The sequence below is a fragment of the Fundulus heteroclitus genome, chromosome 24 (assembly GCF_011125445.2).
Source record: "Fundulus heteroclitus isolate FHET01 chromosome 24, MU-UCD_Fhet_4.1, whole genome shotgun sequence".
NCBI lineage: Eukaryota > Metazoa > Chordata > Actinopteri > Cyprinodontiformes > Fundulidae > Fundulus > Fundulus heteroclitus.
Genome location: NC_046384.1, coordinates 3,834,002 through 3,845,112, shown reverse-complemented (window position 1 = coordinate 3,845,112; position 11,111 = coordinate 3,834,002). Strand labels below are relative to the sequence as shown.

The window sequence follows — 11,111 nt, the reverse complement described above, 5'->3', positions numbered from 1 at the left end:
AGCTGACATCAAAATACTTTCTAATGTGCATAATGTGTTTCAATGTTTCCTGCAGATTTTAAACAGAAGCTGATTGTTGGGAAGGAGGTGATTAAAACCATCAGGTTTCCAGTCTCTGTTCCTCCTAAAAATAGTCTGGAGGATGAACAGTCTCTGCTGCTCTTACAGTTTTATCCAGATGAGATTAAAGGCAGAGAGCTTCCGGAAAAGAATGATGGAGAAGAATCCACCAGGATACAAGATCATGGAGATGCTTCAATTTCTTTAGAGACTGAAGACACTGAGGAGGATGAAGAGGACAGTGATGAAGAACGCCCTCTCTCTGAGCTGAAACACCTGTCAGACTCTGGATATAAGAAATGTTCTATGGAGAAGAAAAATGTGGAGTCATCTAGGAAAGTCCAGAAAAGAAGAAAGCTAAGCTGTGAAGACTGTGGCAAAACATTTATTGGAAAATCTACTTTAAACACACACATGAGAATCCACACAGGTCAGAAGCCTTTCTGTTGTGATCTATGTGGACAAAGATTTAATCAAAAATCTAATTTAAACACACACATGAGAATCCACACAGGTCAGAAGCCTTTCTGTTGTGATCTATGTGGACAAACATTTAATCAAAAATCTAATTTAAACACACACATGAGAATCCATACAGGACAAAAGCCTTTCTGTTGTGATCTATGTGGAAAAAGATTTAGCCACAAATCAGGTTTAAACAGACACATGAGAATCCATACAGGGGAAAAGCTTTTCTGTTGTGATTTATGTGGTCAAAGATTTAGCCAAAAATCAACTCTAAACGAACACATGAGAATCCATACAGGACAAAAGCCTTTCTGTTGTGATCTATGTGGACAAAGATTTAGCCACAAATCAGCTTTAAACAGACACATGAGAATCCATACAGGGGAAAAGCCTTTCTGTTGCGATCTATGTGGACAAAGATTTTGCGACAAATCAGCTTTAAACAAACACATGAGAATACATACAGGACAGAAGCCTTTCTGTTGTGATCTTTGTGGTCAAAGATTTAGCCGAAAATCACATTTAAACACACACATGAGAATCCACACAGGACAAAAGCCTTTTTGTTGTGATCTATGTGGACAAAGATTTATCCAAAAATCTGCTTTAAACAAACACACGAGAATCCACACAAGAGAGAAGCATTTCTGTTGTGATCTATGTGGACAAAAATTTTGCCACAAAAAAGCTTTAAACAGACACATGAGAATCCACACAGAAAAGAAGCCTTTCTGTTGTGATCAGAGCTCTGATATATGATGGAGCTTGATTATTAAGGGCTTTATACGTTAGAAGACGTATTTTAAATTCTATTCTTGATTTAACAGGAAGCCAATGAAGGGAAGCTAAAATTGGAGAAATATGATCCTTCTTGTTGATTTTCATCAGAACTCTTGCTGCAGCATTTTGGTTCAGCTGAAGACTTTGAACTGTATTTTTTTGACTTCCTGATAGTAAAGAATTACAATAGCCAGCCTTGAAGTAACAAATGCATGGACTAGTTTTTCAGCACCACCCCTGGACAGAATGTTTCTAATTTTGGCGATATTCCGGAGGTGAAAAAAGGAAACTCTGGAAACCTGTTTAATATGGGATTTAAATGACATGTCTTGGTCAAAAATAACACCAAGATTTTTTACTTTATTACCAGAGGCCAAATTAATGGCATCCAGATTAAGTGATTGATTAAGAAGTTTATTTTTTGAGGACTCTGGTCCAAAGATTACAACGTCTGTCTTGTAAGAATTTGAATGCAGAAAACTGTCATCAAGCTTTTGATGTCATCAAGACATGCCTGTAGTTGAAGTAACTGATTGGAATAATCAGGATTTATGGATAAATATAGCTGAGTGTCATCAGCATAACAGTGAAAATTAATGCCATGCTATCTGATAATTTTGCCAATCGTAAGCATATGTATAGTAAAGAGAATTGGTCCAAGGACTGAACCCTGTTGTACTCCACAAGTGACCCAAGAGTTTGAAGATTTATTATTAACATGAACAAACTGGAATCTGTCCGACAGATAAGATTTAAACCAGCCTAATGCTTTCCCCTTAATCCCTACAGTACGCTCAAGTCTTTGTAGGACATTGCTTTTGTCTTTGTTTGGTTCCAAGTGACATGGGCCCCTGACAGAGAGCTCTGCCTGCTCGGACACTTTTTTTCTCTGCTCCCTGTGCAGATTTTTTAAGACTTCTCCAAACTTTCAAGCACTTTTGAATTATATCAAATATCTCTACGCCTTGTCAGAATATTAGGAAATAAAACTGCCTAAAGTTTTCAGAAATGTTAGCACGATATATGAGCTACACTGTTGTTTTTATTTTCATTTTCTTTCCTAACAGTTGTTTTTGTATGACGTCTTATGTTTACTTGTATATTGTTAAAATTTGCATTTTTAAATTGTTAAATGAAAAAAAAATATCTATTTGCGGTTACATGGGCCCTTCCCCCTCTTCTGAAACGACAAAGAAGCCTGTTAGTACCTGATCCGTACCAGTATTTGCGTAAATATTGCATATTTTACAAATAAATACAGAAATACGTGTGTGTTCATTTTTTTAATAGCAGAAATGTTTCCCAGTTATGGTTAGGGAAATAAGAATATATACACCATTTCTTAAAGTACATAAAACCCACAGCTATAAACATGTTTAGGAGTATAGAAACATATTTTATTTCAAATATTCTTCAGTTTTTTTTTATCCTTTTTTGATTTGCATATGTATTTGTGTATTTTGTACCTAATAAATGCATTTTAAAAAAGTATGCCTTGGCTTTGTTATGTGTTCTTTGTTCTATTCCCTGTTCGGTTTTACAAAAAACGAACAGGGAACTAACAGGGAACCTAAGTGTCCTTAGGTGTCCTTAGGTTTAGCCCCCAAACCCCCAAACCTAAGATGAGCAGAGTGGTGTATGCAGTTCAGTCAGTGAGGAATGTTCTGATCTTTATATTGGAGAAACCAAACAACCTCTCCACAGACGCATGGCTCAACACAGGAGAGCTACCTCCTCAGGACAAGACTCTGCTGTCCACCTACACCTTTAGGACAAAGGACACTCTTTTGAGGACCAAAATGTACACATTTTGGACAAAGAAGACAGATGGTTTGAAAGGGGTGTGAAGGAAGCTATCTACGTTAAGAGAGAAAAAAAAAACAACCTTAAACAGAGGAGGAGGCCTTAGGTTCCAACTCTCAAAAACTTACAACACAGCTATATGATTAATTCCGGCCAATCGTCACCTTAACTCTCACCCTCATTCGGGTGATCAAAACATTGTTCCTTTAAGCCAGGCCAACAACAACCCTAACGACTCCTCGTTACAGAGGAGTGGACCAGTTTCGGTCCATTCTGCTGGCTTAATGGCTTTAACGACCGCCCATTACTAAGGAGTGGACCTGTTTCGATTGAATTTGCATGTTATCTAAGCCATTGCAAGGCCTTTGTTGGGCAATGGTATAAAGCTTGTTACTCCACATTACTCCAGACTTTTTGAATTGAGAAAGCTTCCGGGAGTGGAAGCGAAACGTCTTCAACTATGGAAAACAAGTCCAGTCGCTTTGTTTTTTACTGTTTTTGGAATGACCAATCTGTATAATCTGATTGATTTGGACTTTGTAAAGTGCCTCGAGATGACATGTTTCATGAATTGGCGCTATATAAATTGAATTGAATTGAAGTGATTCTCCGTTACAGGGTCCTATGTTGCCCTGAGCTTTACTTCCTTCAAGAACTGCCATTGTTTGGCTCACAAAGACGAAGATGAGTCCCTAAAAGCCACATTTCTTGAGTCCAGTGAGAGAGTGATTGAGACTAAGTGATTCTTCTCTGCCTCTAGCAGTTTCAGCACATGTAGATCTAATGGCATCCCATTCTTCAGCCGTTTGTCCAGTTCTCTCCATCCACCCATGACTCCTCAAACGGGTGTTGATGTTAGACCAATCACTGTGGCCTCTGCAGTCAGCTTTAAATGCTTCATACCTAACAGCTTGCATTGTTCTGTGGGGAGTACACAACCCAGCTGCTGTTAACCTTCTCTCCATTTGGAGGAAACTTGAAATAGAGGCTAGTATGAAATTTCCTTCATTTGGGTCTCTTTGGAAACTTTAAATCAGGGCCAATTTTAAAAGGACCTCTTTGCACCATCTCCACAGCTGCAGATGTTGGATCTGTAGCTGAACTCGTAGCTGGAGATTGCTTGTCAGGGCTGGTGCTGTTGTAGAGTCTGCAGGTCTGCTGGGAGGCAGTTGACCTTCTGTAGCTGAGCTGCTGGTGGATGGTTGATCTGAATCTTTCTCCTGGACTTGAGTTTCTCCTTGCATGTATTTAAGCATTGACCCTGCATTTAGGAATACAACAACAAAATACTTAGATTCCATTATGAAACACAGTTTTTAGTCACCATACAAATACATTTTAATACATTAATTATGGGTTTATTATTTAATCTCAGATTTTTTTTATATTCTCAATTTGTCTTAAAATAATATGTTTTACGTTTTTAATATTTCTTTACGCATTGCGGTGGACAAATATAATAAAGGTAGTTTTGTAAAAAAAAAAAAAAAGAAAAAAAAAAAGATGCCAGAACTTCTCTTATACATATACTTCAACTCAAGACAGCTGTGTTTTACCCATTATAGAGTAAAATTAACAAGTTAACAGATTTTAAGTGGTATGTAACAAAGAACTGGTTTGTTACTGGAGAAGTAGACACATGCCTGAAACGCTGGAACATCCACACTGCACTCTGGATTCTCAGGAGATTCTCCAGAGACCAGCAACCTATTTGAAACCTTCCAGGCCAGACTAAGAGTGAAGAAGGCGGAGTGGGGTTAATGGTTTTATAATTGTTGGAGAATTATTTATTGTAACTGTGTTTGATTTAGGATTTTGTCTATTTAATTGGTGGGTTCATTTCTACATAATTCTTTTTTTTTTATGGAGGAATTTTACATTGGTTTTAAAAGAACTAATGTTTGTGCACCCCCAGTGGTTTAAAGTGGTTTTACCTAGTTGGGCGTGGCCCCTTTAAAAAGCCACCTTGTTGATTCATGGGGAGAGTTGAGTTTGGAGTATCACCTGCTGTTCTGCTGCTCTCTGCTACGGGCTAAAACCTTCACTGCTTAACCTCCACGCACTTTTGGACTGCATTTGCACATTTTTTTGGAGATTTAAGTTGAAAATAAATGACATGGAAATTGAGGACCTCAAAGCTGCTTGACCTTTCATTTTTTTGTTCATTGGTACCAACACTGTTTATTCCACCGCTCGTGCCAACCTGACCGCACTGATCCACCCGGTGGCATCGTGTCGACATGGGATTAAGGAAACAAATAGACAATGAACGAAATGCAACAATGGAGAGTGTACAAAGCTCATCCTATCAGTTTCTGTTAGAATGACAGATTATGTCATATTATCATGACAAGTTTAGCCTCCCTAACAAAGATTCATCTGGAGCATCTTTTCTTATTAAAAATCCTAAAATTCTGCAGAACTTCATCTGGATTAACAGACTTTAATGCTGCTGTTCAGAGCAAATATTTCAACAAACTGAATTTGGGATAATTTCTCATGTCTGTTGGTTTTGCATTTATCATTTTTTATGTGTTTCATTGGGTCCAAGAGGTTGATATGAATGACTTCATGTGAAATGATGCTTTGCAATGTTTATTTGTCCACAGCAGTAAAAAGTTTGCTTCTCTCCCTCAGCCTCTACTGAAGGAGGGGAACCTAAAACGTTGTCTTACCCCCAAGCAACATGAGAGAATCATCCCGCCGTTTCATTTTTCTTCTTTTTCCCCACCTGACTCGTGATAACTTTTGGAGGCCATGTTCAAACACGGGTGTGAGGGTGGGGAGGGGGGCACGGCGGGAGAGAGTGGAGAGAGATTCCTCTTTTTCTTGACCAAATCATTTTGATTTGCAAGGCTTTAATACCAGATCATGATGCTTTAGATACTGTTATTTTAAATATGTTGTTATCAGATTTACAATAAGATTTTCATGAGCCAGACTTATCTGTTGCCCCCTAGGCGTAGTGCTTGGTGCATGTGGCAAAGCTCCAGCTCTGACTGAGACCAAAGAGAAAAGGTGATGTTACTGATTTATGCCTAATCCAGTTTTTGATTAAAATTTTAAACGTCATAATGTTTGCAAAGGCTGCAAAAAGGTTTAACAAGGAAATGTAATGCTGCAAAGAGAAAGAGAAATTTTCTGTTTTATTCTTTATTGTGTTTATACAAAGAAATTGAGATCACTGTAAAATATTTTTGCTTCTTTGAATTTTGAAGGGGTTCACACCTGGGGAAAAGGTGGAAGACCTTTTATGACTATTTTTTTATAGAGGGAACAGTGGTTGAAATGTTTGTTTGTGACTGTTTTACTGTTGGGGTTTTTTTTCTTTCAATTTATGGTCACTACAGTATGGATGAAGAAGATGGTGAATGTTTATATTAGACAATGTGATTTTGTAAGAACTTCCTTTGGCAAAGATTCTAGCAGAGAGCATTCTGCGAGAACTGGAGAATGGGAGTTCATGGATGATTCTTTGCAGCAGACCAAAATTAAGACATGGGACCATGAAAAATGGACAACGAATGGCAGGGGTTTTCATTTTTGGCAGTTCTTCCTTAAGAACAGATTATCAATGGTGACTTTCCTGGTTAAATAAATGTTTAGTAATAAATCTTAAGTTATTTGCATTAAGATCTTGTTAAAAAGTTAATGATTGCTGTTTGCCAGACGACATCCTCATGGAAACATCCTCCATGTTGAAATTCCTCTTGTTTTATAGGACGACATATGTCCAGATCATCATTCTGAGGAGGGAGGGAAACTAGGAACAACAAAATTTTCACTCCCTATGAAGATAAAACTGTTCTGCCAGTTCTTTTTCCACAATGAATCTTGAATGTACAGACTAGAACAGTCACTCGTATGAACAATCTTATGGTGTGATGGCTTATATTATCAAAACTTAAATAAATTATTAGGTTAGAGTAGTTTCCTTGGTAGGTCAGCAGGTAGAGAATCTAGCTGGCAGTTCCAATGATCCAGAGTTTAAGTTCTGATGTAGTTCACCCAGTCTTTATGTTTCTGATCTGATGGATAGAACGGTTATGATCTCATGGTGTACTGGTGTTATTGATGGTACAGAGACTGGTGTTCAAAGTTCTGAGGGTCCTGAGATCAAATCCTGCTGATTCTTTTGTTATCAGCATGATGGAAAAAAATTAAAAAATAAATGCGCTAGGAAAAAAGGTGAAAGAGGCAATAGTCTCACGGTATAGTGGTGATGTTGGTGGTACTGAGAAGGCTATTCAGAGTTCTGAAGGTCCTAGGTTCAAATCCTATTAAGTATTTCTTGGTTTTAACATCAGAGATGAAAAAGGATAAATGTGCTAGGAGAAGTGCTTCAATGTTCTCATGGTGTAGTGACATTGTTGGTGGTACTGAGAAGATGATTCAAAGTCCTGAGTTCAAATCCTGTTAATTCTTACCAAGTTTTATCATCAAAATAATGTAAAGAAATGAAAAAAAATAAATGCGCTAGGAGAACATGTCAAACAGTGAATAGTCTCATGGTGTAGTGGTGATGCTGCTGGTACTAAAACTGAAGGTACTGGGTTCAAATCCTGCTGATTCTTTTGTTATCAGAATGATGTGGAAAAAATATAAAAAGATAAATGCGCTAGGAAAAAAGGTCAGGAAGGGACTAGTCTCACGGTGTAGTGGTGATGTTGGTGGTAATGTGAAGGCTAGTCAAGGTTCTGAAGGTCCTGGGTTCAAATCTGGTTAATCCTTACAGAGTGTTATCAGCATGATGGTGGATGTGCAAGGGGAGCAGGTTAGAGAGGAGGTAGTAGTAGTGGTGGTGGTACTAGTAGTGTTGTTGGTAGTACTGAGAAGGCTAGTGAAGGTCCTGAGTTCAGACCTGGTTAATCCTTACAGAGTGAAATCAGAATGATGGTAGGGCAGCAGCTTAGTGGTGGTGTTGTTGGTAGTACTAAGAAGGCTATTCAAAGCTTCATAATTGTGAGGGTACTAGGAGAGCAGGTTAATGGTGTTCTCAGGGGTGCTGTATCTGGTACAAGTCCTACCTGAGCCTGGAAGAAACCTTCCTCTGTGGTGGGTTGAGGAGTGGAGCTGTGTCTGAACTATGTAACCAGAACAACCCACCACAGAGGGAGGTTTGATCTAGGAGAACAGGCTAGAGGTGTAGTGCTACTGAGAGGGTTATGTAAAAGTTCATTTTCAATTGATGATTTGGGCAAATTAGTGTTTTGCATAGTCTCATGGTTTGTCCTCTCCATGGTGCTGCATCTAGTTCAGATACTGCCTGCATTTAGATTAGGTCTCCCTCCTTGGTGCAGTGGGGAGGGACTGTCCCCTCCCTCCCCCTGGACATGTAGTTCAGACATAGCCCCCTCCCCAATGCACCACAGAGGGAGGTTTGATCCAAGCTCAGGCAGGATTTGTACCAGATGCAGCACCACTGATGGATCTAACCCTACACCACCTTCCAACATCTGTCTCTCCACAACACCACACAGTCTTACTACCACCACTTATTTACACATTTACTTTATCCACCACCATTCTGATAACATCCTGCACTGATGGAGCTAACCCACTACAACACCTTCCAATATCTGTCTCTATACAACACCTCTACACCATACACTGTCTAACCACCACAACTTACTCTCTAACCTGATCCCAATGCAGATTTACTTTACCCACCACCTTTAGCCAGATTTGAACTCAGGACCTTCAGAACCTTGACTAGCCTTCACATTACCACCAACATCACCTCTACACCATGAGACTAATCCCTTTAGACTTGTTCTCCTAGCACATTTATATTTTTTATCTTTTTCCCCATCATTCTGATAACAAAAGAATCAGCAGGATTTGAACTCAGAACCTTCAGTTTTAGTACCAGCAGCATCACCTCTACACCATGAGACTACTCGCTCTCTGACTTGTACTCCTAGCACATTTATCCTTTTTCCTCTCTGATGTTAAAACCTTGCAAAACATAAGAGGATTTGAACTCAGGAACTTGAATCACATTCTCTATACCACAAACATCACGAGACCCTTTCCTCCCTGACCTGTTCTCCAAGTGCATTTATTTTTTCAAATTCCGTTATATTATTTTGATAAGAAAACTTTGCAAGGATTAGAACTCAGGACCTTGACTTATCTTTCAGTACAACCAACATCACCACTACACCATGAGACCATTTACTGTATAACCTAATCTCCAAGCACATTTTTTTTACTTCCATTATTTTGATACCAAAACTTGGTAAGACTTAACAGGACTTGAGCTCAGGACCTTAAGGACTTTGAACATCAGTCTTTGTAACATCAGCAATAGCACTACACCATGGGACCTTTCAAGGGCTCCCCTGTTCTCCTAGCACATTTATTTTTTCTAAATTTTCCCCATCACTCTTATAACAAAAGAATTAGCAGGATTAGAAATCAGGACCTTCAGTATCATCAACAATGCCACTACACCATGAGACCACTGAAGGACTGGGCACTTCTCCCAGCACATCTATCCTTTTTCCTCTCTGATGTTAAAACCTTGCAATACTTAAGAGGATTTGAACTCAGGACCTTTGGAAGATTTAATATCAGTCTCTGCACCATCAGTAACACCAGTACTCCATGAGACTAGAAACATAAAGACTGGGTGTACTACATCAGAATTTAAACTCTGGATCATTGGAACTGCCAGCTAGATTCTCTACCTGCTGACCTACCAAGGAAACTTGGTGGAGTGATGGTCTAGTGGTTAGAGCATTGTACTTGCATCCCTTAACCCCCGATTACTCCCCAGGCGCTGCACAGGGGCAGCCCACTGCTCCCCATGGGGATGGGTTAAATGCAGGGAACAAGTTTCATTGGGATGTATGTTGCAATGACAATAAAGATTATTATATTAACCTAATAATTTATCACATTTACCCTGAAATAAATGTTGAAGTTCTGACGATATTACAGTTGAATTGGTTAAGTTTATTCAGTAAGTAGAAGTTTTATTGAACAGCAACTAAATTGTAACCAAATTGAATGAAGACGACCATTATCTTATGTAAAGTTACTTAATTGAGATTATGTTCTCAACATGTGTTTGCTAACTTTGTTAGCTGAATTAAGGTAACGTCAAACCCTATTTTAGCTCCTGTTACAGATTAAAAGTCATAGATTGATATCTAGTTCAAGTGAAACAACTGGCAAACACAAAGTAAGTAAAGTTTTTTTATATTTTAAAAGAAAGAAAATCAGGAAATTAATTTATTAAAGTGTAAATATACTAAATAGTAACATCACAAGAACAGCTTACAAGGAAAGCATCAAAAACACATAAATTTAACTAAACGCTTGTCTAAATAAAAGTGTGTTCAGCTGCTTTTTAAAGGATTCATTAAACAAAGACTCTCTGGCCACACGGAGAATAGGACAGTGTGGGGGCAGCAAGCACATCCCTTAAAAAGACAGAGTGTAAGCTTTAAGAATAATTACAGGACTTATTCTACTTATTTGGATTTACGATACTTGGATTCCTTCTTTTTGGACTCGGAGGATGTCTAATGTATCAGCACCTTCAGAAGCTGCTGGCGGTCAACATGGCCTTGATGAGACTGCCATCTAAATTAATTGTATTTAGTTTATTGCACAACTGAACTGAGACCTGTCAGCTAGTCAGTTTAATTTACCGTGGCCTGTATGGGTTATATCATAATTAATCATCGGGTGGCAGTTAGTCCAAGCCAGCTGTAGAGTAGGAGCAATAAACAGACAGAAGAAAAGTTGGGTTCAGTCACATCACCTGGATGGATGATGGTATGGAAATCATCAATATGGTACTGAAGAGAACGGCCTGATCTTTTACTATTGCCAAGGATGAATCCTGTTTGTATTAAAAACTGAAATCACTGTCCAAAGAATGATTAGTTTAGAATGTTTAACTGAATCACAACAGAGGTAAAGTAAGGCCAAAGGAACTTTTGTTAAACTACTCTTGGCTCCTACTCTGTTTCTGTTGCATTGAGCAA

General features: G+C 38.6%; 1 protein-coding gene across 1 annotated transcript; it reads left to right on the top strand.

The window, feature by feature from the left end:
- Positions 1-438: 438 nt before the first annotated feature.
- On the top strand, positions 439-1,236 carry LOC118557869 (gastrula zinc finger protein XlCGF8.2DB-like; the record flags this gene model as incomplete). Its single annotated transcript, XM_036128348.1, has 1 exon — positions 439-1,236. A coding segment is annotated over one exon (798 nt), but the record flags the coding sequence as incomplete, so codon positions are not given.
- Between the last annotated feature and the right edge of the window lie 9,875 nt (positions 1,237-11,111).